The sequence below is a fragment of the Danio rerio genome, chromosome 13, assembly GCF_052040795.2.
Source record: "Danio rerio strain M-AB ecotype USA chromosome 13, GRCz13ab, whole genome shotgun sequence".
NCBI classification, from domain to species: Eukaryota; Metazoa; Chordata; class Actinopteri; order Cypriniformes; family Danionidae; genus Danio; species Danio rerio.
Genome location: NC_141033.1, coordinates 41,704,709 through 41,721,573, shown reverse-complemented (window position 1 = coordinate 41,721,573; position 16,865 = coordinate 41,704,709). Strand labels below are relative to the sequence as shown.

The 16,865-nt window shown below is 36.0% G+C and overlaps 1 protein-coding gene across 4 annotated transcripts in view; it reads right to left on the bottom strand.

The window, feature by feature from the left end:
* col19a1 (collagen, type XIX, alpha 1) overlaps nucleotides 1-16,865 on the bottom strand; it is a 306,597-nt gene that overhangs the window by 64,611 nt on the left and 225,121 nt on the right. For all 4 annotated transcript variants that reach the window (NM_001442495.1, NM_001442496.1, XM_087278424.1 and 1 more), the window contains 8 exon segments: nucleotides 4,270-4,311; nucleotides 5,787-5,840; nucleotides 6,016-6,060; nucleotides 6,438-6,473; nucleotides 8,504-8,581; nucleotides 9,182-9,223; nucleotides 12,606-12,695; nucleotides 14,723-14,776. In NM_001442495.1, the coding sequence (NP_001429424.1) occupies nucleotides 4,270-4,311; nucleotides 5,787-5,840; nucleotides 6,016-6,060; nucleotides 6,438-6,473; nucleotides 8,504-8,581; nucleotides 9,182-9,223; nucleotides 12,606-12,695; nucleotides 14,723-14,776 (441 nt within the window).

The following is a 16,865-nucleotide window of genomic DNA, read 5'->3' as shown; positions in this document are numbered from 1 at the left end:
CAGAAAGACTCTAAAAACACTCCAGTGTCCTTATATGCGCTGCACACATTCATCAGCTACTGTAGGAGTTACCTTTATTGCATAATCAGTGTAAGATTCATGTCTGGCCATCTGGATATATGCTTTTACCAGCTTTCAGAGACACATATGGCTCGGCAATTGAGCTTTGCACATTACTAAAAAGCTAAAGGTCAGACCCGAAGATACAAACAACTTGATAAAATGCATGCATTAGGGAAGTACACACTTTTTCCCCTCAAAGCCTTTTTTTCCTGGATTTAACCTTGCTAGCCTGATGCATACACCTCAACACATTTGCCCAATGATATAGAAAGAAACAGGAAAAGCAATAGCGAAGGTGCTTTCAAAAGCTGTTTTGAGACTCTTGGGCTTCTTTTCTTTAAGAGTGCAACTGTATACATGTGAACTGTAATCAAAGGTTTACTGTAATGGGTCGCAGGGATTGCATTGACATTTCACATTGGATGCACTTTTGGCGCACGATGTCTCTGCGAAGGTAGCAATTTACTGGTGCATTAGTCCGACACGCTCAATAAGTGCAGGACGATTCAGGAAGAGCATTTATATTTGTGTTCTTTGAGCAAGACTGACAATTAGCAAATTGCATGTGACTGGTACAGGAGGGGATGTTTAACATTAGAGCAGGAAAGGGGAAAAGTGCACATTTAGAAATTCAAAATGGTTTCGATGGGGGGAACAAAGACTTGCTGAGTGCTTTGGCATTTTTGAATTTTGCTGTAAAAGAGTGCATCAGAGCATCATTGAACAGATAGCATCAATTAATTTGAATTCATTCAGACCAACCATTAAAATTGTGTTTGATGTTGGATTAAAATTGTGAAGTATACTTAAAAAATGTTCCCTCTCAAACTAATTATCCTGTTTTCCCCCATCAAATCATACAGTTTTTCTAAACTCATTCAATAACTTTATATGACACTGTAAAAATGTAATGATCAATTAGTCCTGACAGCTTATGTTTATATGTCATTGTAAATTATTAAACTAAGTTAATCGTGTTCTAACTTAATTCTATGAGTTATGCAAGCAGTTTTAAGTCAGTTTAACCTAATATAAGTTCAATTGACTCATAAGGTTGATTTGATTCAATTTAAAAAAAATTAAGGTAACAAGGATTTTTGATTATTTGACTATTTGAATCATCCACTTTTTGATATATGTTCAGCATAATAACTTCTGTTTTCATTATAACATGATCCTTCAGAAATCATACTAATATGATGATTTGCTGCTTAACAATTATTAATATCAACGCTATAAAGTATTTATTCAGGATTCTTTACTAAACAAAGTTCAAAAGGTTAGCATTTATTAGTTTTTTTTGTTTCTCTGTGGTTGAGACACTGCTTGTCCGTTTATGTATGCTTTTGAATTGTATTATAGAACCCTGATCTTTATTCCACAACTTTTAACCTTTAAAAGTTCAAAAAGTGGCTTTTGTAGACCATTGTGAGGGATGTAAACAAAAATAACAGTCCCAACGTATTTCCTGTTTTACATTTTTAATTTCTATAGCTTACGAGAATCCAAAAAGAGCCACATATTGATTAAATATTTTTTGATAGCTGTTTTAACATGATGTTATGATTGAATTACTTCTTGCCACAGTTATGAAATAGTTTAATAACAAGCAGGAAATGTTTATGGGCCAATGACATGACCACATTGAAATGGTCTATTAACATTTTTAATAGTTTACAATGTATAGTACAGCCTGCACATTTTGTTATTTTACAGGCTTATAATCTATTTTATATATTTATATATACATTATTTTATATATATATATATATATATATATATATATATATATATATATATATATATATATATATATATATATAATTTTTTATTCATTATATTATTTCAAACTACTAAAATGTCACTTTGTAAAACTGTATAGTTAATTGTCAAAATTAAAAGTCAACAGCGGAGATCAAGGTCCAATAATGCATTTCACAAACATAAACAATTGGAAAACACTTGTGAATTACAGAATATGGAAGCAGATATTAATTAACAGATGTTTTTACAGTGTAGAGGGTAGGTTCTGCACATGTAGTGGTTAAAACAAAAATCTATTTGCCAAACTAGGCTCATTGGAGACGTGCCTCAGCCTAAAATTGTGCAAAAACACATTGTTCCGGGTACGTTCGTTAAGTACATAGGTCGTTAATACGTTAGATTTAGGTCAAGATGTCAGCTGACCAAAATTCAATGTCTAACCAGCGTCTAAGGACAACGTTATTTTGACATCCAATAACAGCATCAAAAGACGTTGCTATTTGGTTGATTTTAGTTTGAGTTAGAAAGTGACCAAAATTCAACATCTGATACTGTAGATGTCAGAGTGGTAACATCCACACAGCGTCAAGGTGTAACATAATTACACGTTGATATTTGGTAAATTATAGGTTAGATATTAGACATTGACGTCAGCCTGATATTGGGTTCTGACTCCAAACCAATTTTCATTTCCAAACAAAATCCAGTGTCCCCACAACGTTGGGGTACAATGTTGATATGAAGTCATGTTAACATCCTGTGCCTGCAGATTTATGTTACACATTTCAGATGACAAATCCACTAGAGGGCATTACTTTATTGTTGAATCGGAAATACATTATTTAGGGTGAGATTTGTTATGTATTTCAAATAACTAACCTAACCCTTATCACAACCACCTTCTCGTACACATTCACAAGAAGGTGGTGCTTGTTCAGTCCAAATCACCTAGCAAACCACTGAGCTAAACTATTCCACAAACTTAATCAGTAGTGTTCTTAAATACAAACAATAGAAAAGTGCATGTAGTTTACCTTGATTTTGCATTGCTTTTATCTCTTTTGTGAAACTGTGCTGCTTCTGGGATCTCATCAGTTATTCATACAGTTATTCAGAACAGTTATTCATACGGAGGTAGATTAGTGAGCCAAACAGATTCATCAATAATACATCCCTATTACTAGATTAATGTAAAAAGGAACAAAAGTTGTCATCATACTGCCCCGGTTGTGTTCATTTTACCTAGAAACTCAAGTAAAACTTATGCTCAAGTAAGTTTTTTTTGCGGCTTCAAAAAATTTAGACAGATGTACACATTTTTAATTAGCTTGTGTTGGCATTTGGTCTGTATGCCATGTACCATTACATCTAATGTACACTGAAAAAAAAAGATTATTCTTTGTAAGGTAAGTAGTTGCAATCAATGTATGTGGGCTGAATTTAAACAAAATAAATTTAGTAATGTTCAACTTAATTTGTTTGTTTAAATTCAGCCCATATTAATAGTTTGCAACCACTTAAAAAATAAATCCAATAAATCTTTTTTACAGTATACATAGCATGACAATAAGTTTGCTTGCTCATTTGGCATTGAAGTACTGTATGTTTTGACACATTCCTCTTCTCTGTGTACGAAGGCATATAAAATCCAGAAGAACTCATTACAGCGCATTAGCTACCCTAAATAGCTGTTGTTGTGTCTGACAGTTCACTCCTCAGAATCTCACCGCATCAGTAGTATTTGAGCAAATGGCCGTTTATCTTGTCAGGCGCTCCTTTGGTTGCAAAGATACGAATACAAGATGCCCAAACAGAGACACGAAGAGTGGTGGAAGAGGAAGACAGAACAGAAAGTACTTACAAGCCTGAATTAAAAGAAGAGCGAGAAGTGAGAGATGAAAGGAAGTTTCTTTTTCTAAGTGCTGAATATACATGAATGCAAGGAGTTTCAAAGAGAGCAATAGATCACACAATGAAATAATTCATAACGCAGCCCTTAAAAAGTTCGATTTCCGATATAAAAATTGGCTTTATATTCCCTCTGGCTACAGTCTGTCATTTGTGTCTTGTTACGGAAGTATTTTGGAGGAAAGGCAGAGTCTCTGAAAAGAAAGTTTCACCGAGGAAGAAAAAAAAAACAGATGCTTGCTCAAGGTAACAAAGGGTTAGATCTGTCTTAAGATCCACGCTCGATCTGACTGAAGGGAACAGAGTTTTAAATACACTTTTTGTGGTTTGAAATGTCAGGTTTCAAAGACAACAAAAGTCTTGCTGACATGAAAGGAAACTTTTTTGGTGCATGTGACCTAACTGTAAACTCAACATTTTATTTATTTATTTAAGCGCTTATCATTATAATTTCATACTTTCTAATGTTCTTCATCAACTAAACTGCGGTAGACGTAAATGCCCAGAGGGGGAAGATAGATGAATAAACTGTACCTTCATTAATGTCCCCATGTCTCCAACCATTGGTAGTGCTGTCTGAAAAAGGAAATGCAATTAAGAAAAGCATTAGATAAAGCATTAGATGAAATGCAATGCAAACAGAAGTAGAGGTGCAACTGATCACAACCCACATAGCAACATTTCTCCGGCGCAGCTCTGGGCCATACAACCTGCTTTTGCTTGGCCGACATGCTGCAGTAAATTACAGTACATGACTGGACCAAGTCTGGCTTCCAGGCAATGGCCAAACATGGACCATATCTGGGTCAAGTGTCAGCCAAGTAACCTATAACTGGACCTGAACTGGATCAGATAGGGCCAATCTGGTTTGTCATGATTGCAATGAAATTGATAAACCCATGAAGCATTGCGCTTTAGGCAGACTATGGGCATGTTTTTCTCAAAGTGAGCTGATTGGTAGAATTTTTGTTTCTTTACCTTAATAATTTTAATGTATTTTAGATGTGGATCAAGATAGGCCAAACTTTCGTGGCCAACGTATCAATTTTAAACATTTGGGCCAAATACTACACCGGGCATAAATCTTGTGTGCTGCCTTAAAGGCTGTGCCAACTCTGCCAAGCCCGGGCCATGATTGGCCCACATGCTGCATGCCAGTGCCGGATGAATGCCTGCATTACCAGCTTTATGCCAAATCTGGGCCAGAATTCTTTCCTACCAGGGAAGACTCATATTTCGGATAACATTACAGTTTCTGAGTCACGGATAGGATTATTTACAGAAACACTTCATCTAAATTTCAAACATCATTAAAGACAAGCAAACAGTCAGTATTAAAATAATATTAGCAGGTAAATGTAATAATAAAAATGAAAAATCAACACTGTGTAGTTTCAATATTTCAAAATGCATATTATAGATCCAGTGATTTTATTTTTGGGGTGGCAATTTTAATAATATCTGTGGCCCCTTTATACTTTTTAATGGATGGATAGAACATAATGTTACGTTTGAGTTTTCTTTCTCAGCTGTTTTGACATATTAGTGACAAATAAGTGTTTTTCTATCCAGAAAGGGGTAAAAAGAATGAGACTGCTCTCAGATTGCATGTGATTATTGTCATCTCTTGAGTGTAAATACGTTAAATTGCTTAGATCTTTATTTATGATACAGACGATGACTTTGCAATTAATAAACAGATCGCGTGCATCCTGAACTATGATCTGTACAGCCTGATCTCACGAGGAAAGGTAACTCTTTTACGTTTTGTCAGTTTAGTGGCTAATTCATATAAACTCATATAAAGTTCAGACGTACAAAAAAATTAAGCTAGATAAGCAAATCATGGTAAATTGGATGAATGAGATGAATTTATACGAATTAGCCACTACATCAAAAAGTTATGAATTATTGTGAGATGTGGTTGGAAACCTTACATCCTTCTCAGGGAGTGTGAAACCAATGTTGTACATTATTTTCATTAGTGGAGGAAACATGAAGTAGTTGTATATTACCTAAAATAAGTATGTCATTAAAAATGCTTTACGAACCGGTTCTCCGGGAGGTCCAGGGAGTCCTGGTCTTCCTTGTGGGCCTGGAGGTCCCTTTCAGAAAACAAATACATAAACGGATATAAGATATTTCTTAAATATAATTCTATAGTATCTAAAATACAATTCATTATTATCAATTTCTTGATATTTATTTTTATTAGTATTTGAAATATACACACTATTATAGGCTCAATTCCATGCAGATAAATATAAAAACACTTCTTACCTCAATTCCTGGTACTCCAATGGGTCCTTGAGGTCCCAGAGGACCCTATGTAAATAACATGTAAATTTACTTTCTTCAACACATTTAACAAAATTAAAACTTTTACTTATTCCTATATATAATATTGCTGTGTAACTATATTATGCACAATGGCATTTAAATGATGTGCTTGGTCTATTTATTGTATTGTATTGCACATTAAAATACATTTTTGATGCTTGTTCAAACTACTTATTTAAAATGAGCTGAAAACTAAATTCTTAAGATTTTTTTTTTTTGGGACAACTTCATAGATTTATGTTCAGTCTACTTAGATTTGTTGACTTAACTGATTTGTGTTGGATCAACATAAATTAATTGCGTGGAAAAAAGCATTGTTTACAAGGTGTGTTGTATTGTATTGTATTGTATTAATCCTTTACCTGACTTCCTGGTTCTCCTTTAGGTCCTGTCAGACCCTATAGAAAAAAAAATATAACAATAAAAGTACTGCCTGATATGCATTTATTAAAATTCCAAAACCTGAATCTACTTGAGATGCTTCTTTACAATGTGAACTCTGTGGTTGTCTGTGGGAACAGTGCTGTATGTGGGATGCAGAATCATGATAAAACAGACTGCACTATGTATTTCTGGTGAAAAGTTAACTTTTCCTGGAGTTCAGCCCAAACTATTGCATAATTAAATCATCGTTTACTTCTTCCTTTCTGTAAGCATTTAAGTCATTCCAAACTGGTATCACTCTGTCATACAGAATAAAACCGCTGTCAAGCTTCAAGTTGTTCACTTGGCTTGTAAACTATATTCCAAGTCTTTTGAAGCCTACCATATTTGCGTGCCTGGAACAGCCTGAAATTTCAGGTTATTTCCTGTTGTGTGCCACAAAAGAAAGTCTGAGAGTGAGTAAACTATGACAGAACCATCTTTTTTTGGGTGAACTTTCCCCTTCAACGGGGTCCTATTGTGCTTTTTTCATTTTCTTCTTCCTTTAATGTATAACGTTGCTGTTTGAGTATGAAAAAGAGCTAAATTAACAAATGAACATCCAAGAAAGTTATTCCCTGTACCAGAAAGCATAGTTTCTGAACTGAGCTTTCTTCCAGGAATGTACACATCACAATATCACACATTTAAATAAGTTTAAAGGGGGCAGAGACTGGATGAGTTGCATTAGTAGTGTGTTGTCTACAAGTCCAAGGCATTCTGATTCATGAATCTAATATACTGATTCACATACACTTTTTACATTTATGTGCATGTGCAAGCTGTAATGGCTCCACCTTATTCTGGAAAGTGGGCGGGGTGAGGGATTTTGATTTAAACTAACACACACATAACTGAGGGCTCTATTTTACTGGTCTAGGTGCAAAGTCTAAATAGCATGGCGCAAAAGCATTAAGAGTGTGTCCCAAATCACTTTTGCTATTTTAAGGATGGAAAAAAATGCTCTGTGCTTATTCTCTTAATGAGTTATGGGTGTGTTTTGAGCATAATATGCATTAAACCAATTAGAGTCTCATCTCCCATTCCCTTTTAGAGTCAGTTGCGTTGCTCCATGGCACATTTGCTGTTTACATGGTGGACTTTGTAAGTAGAAAAACTGAATGCTTCACTAGTGAAACAGTTAAACAGAGCATCTGTGTGAGGATAAAGAACAAACCTCCTCCATCCGGCCTCTTTACTTTCTTTTTACTTTACTTTTACTCTTTGCTTTAATCCTTTACATTTGTAGATAAAGAAATAGTGTTGTACACCCTACTCTAAAGACATTCATTAGCCTTCATATTTAATTTAGTTTTTTAAGCGCAAAGATTTGTTTCAAAACTATTTCTAAATTCAGTTTTAAATTCCAGCAAATGAAAAAATAAACGTGTGGTCAAAATACTGAGTAATATCCAAACACACGTCCTATTCTTATGCCCCATTTGGTGATGTAGACGTCTGTAAAACCCGACAGATGGACAAATTTAAACTTTTATCTGTTATTAAAACAAATACTACTACTAATAATAATAACATTATAATAAAAATGCAAATTGTTATGAATAAACTGAAACAAGCCTCCCGGACATGAAGAAGGTATGGAGTGTTATTTATATCTATGTAGTAAATAATAACTTTCTAACATTTTAATCCTTTAGTTTTTTTATATATGTAAATATTTTTGTGTATTGCTACACACCTCCTTTATAGACCTGCACACCCATGATTCTGCAATGTAGCCAAATGGATTGGCTATTTAAACCACATGGCACAAAACGTTAAATTAGGGTTGCTCTGGTCTGAAAATAGCACCAAATTGGGCCAAACACATCTTGCGGCTTATTGCACTGGGTGTATGATAGAGCCCAACATGTGTTTTCAAAGTGTAATTTAAGATTGTTGACATGTTTTTAGCTGAAACTTTACAGAGACTTTCTAGACAAGGAAACAATCTTGGGAGTTTACAAGGGACGTTGATGTTAAAATGCACAGACGGAATACTTACCGGAGGTCCAGTGATGCCAAAACCAGGTTCACCTTTCTCTCCAGCGTCTCCAGGCACTCCTGGTACACCTCGTTCACCCTGGCAGAGAGAAACCCGCAAAAAATTAATCCAGCCAAACTAAATTAACTCAGGGTTGAGCATCAAGCCCAAAACTCACAAAACACAGTCATCAAGTTGTGCCAGTTTATGCAATAAAGCTTGGCTGAATAATTACTGTGGTTTAAAATAAATTTGTTGCCATAGCAACATCACGAACATCATGTAGTAATATACTTAAAATTAAACCCTCAAAAACAGATGCTCACACAGCAGTAAAATAAGAGCTTTAACGAAGCGTTCTCCAGAAGCAAATCATTTATGACAGCATGTAACTGGCTTAAAGGAATGTTCAGGGTTCAATGAGAGTATTACCACAGGAAATTTCAACTTGTAACTCAGTTTGAACCTGTAAGTATGCTTTTTAAATTCTGTTTTGAACTCTAAAAATGAGTCAAACTGATTTTCTGTGGTAATCAGCAGCATGTCACAGATGAGTTTAGCTACTCGCAATGGATTTTGCACTATTAAAATGTAGACTTTAAGACATAATGAAGTACAGCACAGGTAAATATGATGCTCCTTTGCAGATAAACTTCACAAAACTGAACACTAAGGAGAAAAAACCTTTCTATAACCTACCTTAGGGCCCCGTAAACCTCGCAGACCAGATGCAACCTCCTCCTAGTGCACAGGAGAAAAAAAGGCCAACCCAATTAAATTTGAATGTATATTTCTTGGAAGTTATGTACTGTAAGATTCAGTTTAAGATAAATGAATACACAAACAAACAACCCACAAGTGGCGAACTGAGAAAATCAAATAGGAACAGTGGATAAATATTTTCCATACCGCCTAAAATAATTTTAACATGCCAGATAACTCACTGCTGAGAAAAAGCCCAAATTACATTCATTCATTCATTTTCTTTTCGGCTTAGTCTCTATTATTAATCCAGGTTCGCCACAGTGGAATGAACCGCTGCCTTATCCAGCACATTTTATGCAGCGGATGCCCTTCCAGGCCAACCCATCACTGGGAAACACCCATACACACTTACTCAAACACATACACTACGGACAATTTAGCCTACCCAATTCACCAATACCACGTCTTTAGACTTGTGGGGGAAACCGGAGCCCAAATTACTTCAAATGAATAGCTTGTAGCTTGACAAGATACAACCTCAAAACAGCTTCCGTTGCATCCCTAAATATTGCATGGTCTTGTTTTCCAAAGTTTGCTATAATTTACAAAAAAATTTAATTGTTTTTCTCAGTGTGATTTGCAAGAGATACTTTAGGAGCTGACAGTGTGAAAGACGTATAGTAAGCATTATTTGCTATATGCCACTGATGGAAAATTGATATTTTTTTTTGCAGTCAGCAAGAATTAGATTAGCAAGTAGTTTTCGCATTGCAGGAGCAGCAACAGCAGGCAGGTAAATAGACATTTGGTATGCCATTAGGTCGAAATACATGATACGAAAGTAAATAAACACAACAAGAGTGAACTGAGTGGAAACTAGGGTGAAGATAATAAGGCTACTACTACCACTACTACCACTACCACCACTATTACCACCACTACCACTACTACTACTACTAATAATAATAGCAATAGTAATAATAAAAATAATACTACTAGTACTAATACTACTACGACTAATAATAATATCTGTAGGTATTACATTGGTTCAACCATGTACTTTTCTCTCTCATCTCTCTCTCTCTCATCTTTTAAAACAGATGTGAAGAAAGTGACTGATGACTTCATGTATATTGATTTCAGACCAGCAAGCCATCATTCAACCAATCAACAAGTCTTCTATCTGCCCACCACTCATTTGTCTATACACTTCATCCTGGATCATTTGCCACCATCATTAATATGCAGTTTATCCCATTGCCTTTCAAAACAAACATCTTTTCTTAGGTCAGATTTCAGCTGGTACTTCAGCATGAAATCTCAAAATTAACTATAATTATGTTTGTTTTTATATGTTTATTAATCTTTAATATAAGATTAATGTTCACTCTTTAATAACTTCCCCTTCCTCAAGCTGCTGGCATGCTTATTGGAATGAGGGCCATTTCTCTTAATTATTTGTCACAATATAGAGGAAAAGACTGTTTTAAGCTCTTTAATTATGCTGATTTTAGGTATTGTTGACATACTGTTGACATGTATAACATCTCAAGATCTAGTATTAACTTCATTCGAGATGTGAAGTATTAAGAATTGTGAAAACTGAGTTATGCAAAAACAAAAAAAAGTGGTCAGCACCAATCAAACTATGTTCTGCAAATACTAAGTAAAGAGTAGTCTAACTGAGTTTAAACTGAGTTTCAGACAGATTTTAGTACTTTGGCAAATACAAGACCTGTTTAGATGTCTTCAAGATGCAGAAATGCCTCCATTCAATCTTCTTGGAGTGATTTAGGTGGACATGCACAGCTATTGCATTTTTAATGGTGGTTTTACCCTAGCAGACTTATAGCACAAACAGTATTTGATTGTTAACCCTTGTGTACTGTTCAAATTTACTACCCTGTCATTATGTTCATGCAGATTGTCCCCCATTGACTTCCATTATAATGACATTTTTTATTGTAAATCCATGAGACCATACAATAATACATTCTTGTTTGTTGTTGGTTTTCCCTGTTGGGAAGAGGTGAATGTGTGATTTTTTTTTTAACTTTTGGTTAAACATTTAATATAAAGTTGAAGTCAGAATTATTTACCCTCCTTTGTTTTTGTTTTCTTTTTAAAATATTTCCCAAATGGTGTTTAACAGAGCAAGGGGATTTTCACAGTATGTCTGATAATATCTTTTCTTCCGGAAAAAATCTTATTTGTTTTATTTTGGCAAGAATAAAAGCAGTTATCATTTTTTTTAATATTTAGGTCAACATTATTAGCCCCTTTACACTAGATAATATTTTTAATAGTTTAGAGAACAAACCATTATTAGACAATAACTTGCCTAATTACACTAACCTGCCTAGCTAACTTAATTAACCTAGTTAACTTTAAGCTGTTACTTTAGTCACTTTAAGGGCCTACTCAAACTATGCCATCCGTACCGTGCCCAGGCCCGTGTCCCGGATCGTTTGAGAAGTGTGAGTGCGCTGAATCGGGCTCAAGCACGGTTCACTTGGCCGGCCCTGGCCCAGTTGGAAGAGGTGTGCCTGAGCCCGGTTCACTTGGGCTTTGGCGGGGTACGCTTGTGTGTGAGTGCAAAACGCGCCTGTTTCATATGGATTTATTAATAGTTCTTACTGTTCAGTGAACGCAAACTGCCGTAGTTTATTAAAGACGCAAACCCCTCACTGCACGACAGCTGCACGGCTTCAGCAGACCTCCTCATTCCTGCAGCACGAGGGCTTTATGATTGTTTATGAGCACCAAAAGTGGCGGATCTGTTCGACGAAATATCTGACTGCGTGTCCCCGCATAAGGACTGTTTGGCGAAATATTTGATGGCATATATAACTAGAGAAATCTCCACTGTGCTGCTGAGTGAGAGAGCGCTTCTCACTGAACAGCGCAGCAGCGATGACGCAAGCGTGCCGAAGCCCGTTTGTGGTGTGAGCATGCTTTAGCCCGGTTCGAGGCAACTGTACCTAGTGTGAGTACGGCCTGAGCTGTATAAAAGTGTCTTGAAAATATCTAGTCAAATATTATTTACTGTCATCATGGCAAAGATAAAATAAATCAGTTATTAGAAATGCGTTATTAAAACTATTATGTTTAGAAATGTGATGATGTGTCCTTTAAACAGAAATTGGGGGGAAAATAAACAGAGAGGCTAATAAAAAAAAAAAAAAAAAAAAATATATATATATATATATATATATATATATTTTTTTTTTTTTTTTTTAGCTGTTCTTTAATGTCAGCCAACATCATTTTGTGGGTCTTTAAAGAATCAATTCAGGTCTGTTTACACACCTGTACTGTTTTGAAATGACCAACTGGAATCGACCATTGAAATTCTAGTTCTGTGACAACACTAAAGTTGAAGTTAAAGAGAAAGGCATGAATGGTGTTTTGTACCTACCCCACCGCAAAGTCCGACAGAGCAGGGCTCACCAGGCTCACCCTTGAGGCCAGGGGGTCCTGCTGGCCCCGGCGCTCCGCCTGCATCGCCCTGCAAACACACAACGACAGCTGGCATTTAGAGGCGCTGTCACCTCCGGCTTGTTATCTGACAGGTTGTGGAGAAGTGCACAAATGCACACACACATGCTTCTCTCCACACGCACATACACAACAAGAGCTGGACGTAAATATCACAGACATCTGGGCCAAATGCCACCAACCTGGAGTCACCTCACGCAGCTTCAGCGGTGAGACAACAGAAAAAAAGAGCTCTCCACGCTGAACTCACTCACCTTTTTATAGACGCAGTAATGGCTGTGCAATCTCAATCTGTCATTATTTTGAATCAATTTCGACTTTTATAATATATGAGCAGTCTAAATAAATAATTATTATTTTATCATTTATTTGATGTTAAGTATTATTACTGGAGGACATTTGAAATATTTTATTCAGAAACATAAAAATCATAAGAATTATTTGAAAATATAATTATAGCAAAAACAATTCTATACATACAGTATATTATAATATACATACAGTAATATAATAACATACACTCACCGGCCACTTTATTAGGTACACCTGTCCAATTGCTCATTAACACAATTTTTTTATCAGCCAATCAAATGGCGGCAACTCAAAGCATTTAGGCATGTAGACATGGTGAAGATGATCTGCTGCAGTTCAAACTGAGCATCAGAATTGGGAAGAAAGGTGATTTGAGTGACTTTGAACATGGCATGGTTGTTGGTGCCAGACAGGCTGGTCTGAGTATTTCAGAAACTGCTGGTCTACTGGGATTTTCACGCACAACCATCTCTAGGGTTTACAGAGAATGGTCCGAAAAAGAGAAAATATCCATTGCGGCAGTTCTGTGGCGCTAATGTCTTGCTGATGCTAAAGGTCAGAGGAGAATGGCCAGACTGGTTCCAGCTGATAGAAAGCAACAGTAACTCATCAATACAACCAAGGTATGCAGAAGAGCATCTCTGAACGCAAACACATCGAACCTTAAGTCGGATGGGCTACAACAGCAGAAGACCACACTGAGTGCCACTCCTTTCAGCTAAGAACAGGAATCTGAGGCTATAATTTGCACAGGCTCACCAAAATTGGACAATAGAAGATTGGAAAAATGTTGCCTGGTCTGATGAGTCTCGATTTCTGCTGCCACATTCGGATGGTAGGGTCAGAATTTGACATCAACAACATGTAAGCATAAATCCATCCTGCCTTTTATCAACGGTTCAGGCAAATCTGCAACAACTGCGTGATGCTATCACGTCAATATGAACCAAAATCTCTGAGGAATATTTCCAGTACCTTGTTGAATCTATGCCACAAAGTATTAGGGCAGTCCTGAAGGCAAAAGGGAACCAAAGCGGTACAAGTTAGTTCTACCTAATAAAGTGGCCAGTGAGGGTAAATGTAATAACTTTATATAATACATGATAACAATATACACAGATTAAATTACATAACTTAAAAATTACATAACTTAAAAAAGAAATATCAAAATCAGAGTTAATTTTATATTATTGAGATAGTATTTGATTTTTTATTCTATAATATAGTTTTTATATTAAATTATATCTTAGATTTTCTTTTTCATTTTAAAGCATTAGTAATTTTGTTGTATTCTTAAAATACTGTATGTCTTATTATTGTACTTATTTTAAATGTAGTCATTTAATTCAAAAAGTTAAACCATGTATTAAATAAATTTCATTTTATTTCTTTTAATGTACATATTTTAAGTAACAAAAATGGTTGAAGTGTAATAATTAAAAAATTACGTAAAACACCAGTTATTATGCTTACCAGTATCTGAACAGAAATGTCACATTTTTGACTTCCACAGTACCCAATAAATAACAACCAAGCATTAATTCTGTGAGACGCCTCAAACTATTTCAGCACCCAGCTGTTTATCAGCTCACAGCTGGTGCAAACTCTGGAAATGTGCAAGCAAAGCACAACAGTTCTTCTGAACAAAACCTTGTACCTCGACATATGCCGAAACATGGGAAATGTCACATCAGAAACATGCAGTCCCAGTGACATGTACTGTACCTTTTCTCCTTTCATTCCATCTTTCCCAGGGAGTCCTATCAGACCGGCAGAGCCCTGGACAAATCAGAGATAACACACATTCAATTCAGTGCTTCCTCAGTGTTCATTTTAATGACCAATCTTTTTTTTTTTTTTGTCTCCTGGAAATAAGACAATAAATATGACGAGAAAGGACAATCTGGTAAAATACCCAATCAGAACTATGACAAGGAGGTTAGAGGAACATCTGAACTGTAAGCAAGCATCTTTTCAATGTTTTATTAAACATTTAAAAAGTCAATGTGCGGGCAAGAGAAAGATAAGAGCAGATGTGGATAAACCAAAAGCACACACATTGAAACACTTCTCTGAGACATGACTTTATTTTAATTTTCTTTTTTTTGTCATTTTGACAAATTACACTAAAGTAGATTACTTTTACCTACTGTTTTATTTTTAGGTATTATGCTAACGGTACTAAAAACTTTTTTAATTGGGCAATGCACAGTTCTATTTTAAACTAAGATTTTCAGGCAAATAGGAACATTTGTAACATCTTTCTGCTTTATTTACATGACTCCACCCGAAAGCTAAAGCCTTTGAGAATGATAATAATAACCCATTTTAATTAGCATAGCAGTATAATATACTAAAAGTATCCTAACTAGGTAGCTATAAACGTTTAACAAATGTTATTGAAAGGAAGCTAATTAAACCATATTGGTAAATAGAGTTAAAGAATAAAACATTTGTTAAAAGTTTTATTGAGATGGATTGCTGGTGATTGGATGGATGTTGGCCTGATTGGCTTTACATGGACATAAGAACAATTTAAACCTATTTAAATGATTTAAGACCAACAACACAATTTTTAAGGGATTTATTTATTTTTTTTAATCCGCAGACAGCCTGTCTGTACTGCATATAGGTTGGGAATAAATAAATTTGCTCCATTTCTGCAAGCATTTATTTATCTTCTGACACATTGGAAAGTGAATGGACTTTTAGGTGGAGTTGTTGCCGTGAGTAACACAGGAGTATAAAGTTGCAAAAGTGAGCAAGTTTATAGGCTGGGGGATATGCCAAAACGGCTAAATAAACATGCTGTGTGCTTTGAAGCAAAGCAATCTGGAACATGTACAAACTGACATTAAACTTTAACAATGCTGTCCAAAAGCAGAGCATCCAAAACTACTGCTGCACATTGTCATCCACCATTTTACAGTAGCTGACTTGATTACGTGACTAAAAATGCATCGTTTCTTTGAAAGTCTCAATTTTCAGTCCACACTGGGATTTGAAAACAGAATTTTTAAATGTACATTTTAAATGTACAATTTTTTTTTTTTTTTGCAGTAAGAAAGTTATATGTTATATGTGGACATGGCCTAAAAGATATAGGTATATCCCTATATACAATGAAAGAATTATTAATATAGTACAGTATTTCATTTAATTTTTTAATTTCATTTTCATCCGCTTTTACGGGGCTGGGTCACGGGGGCAGCAGTCTTAGGAGAGAACCCCAGACACATCTTTCAGCTCCTCCAGGGGGATCCTGAGGCTTTCCCAGGCCAGCTGAGAGACAAAGTTCCTCCAGCGTGTCCTAGGTCTTCCCTAAGCCCTCCTCCTGGTGGAACATGCCTGGAACACCTTCCTAGGTAGGCGTCCAGAAGGCATCCAAAAGAGATGCCCAAGCCACTTCAGTTGACTTTTCTCGATGTGGAGGAGCAGTGGCTCTACTCTGAGCTCCTCCCGGGTGACAAAGCTCCGCACCCTATCTATAAGGGTGCGCCCTTCCACCCTGCGAAGGAAACTCAATTCGGCTGCTTGAATCCAAGATCTTGTCCTTTTGGTCATGACCCAAAGCTCATGACCATGGGTGAGAGTAGGGACGTAGATTGACCGGTAAGCCAAGAGCTTTGCCTTTCGGCTCAGCTCCTTCTTTACCACAATAGACCAGTACATCGACCACATTACTGCTGCCACTGCATCAATCAGCCTGTCAATCTCACGTTCCATCCTTCCCTCACTCATGAACAAAACCCCAAGATACTTGAACTCCTCCATCTGAGGTATGGACTTTCCTCTAACCTGGAGATGACAAACCACCTTTTTCAGGTGGAGCACCATCATGATTCTTATCCCAGCCACGTCAGACTCA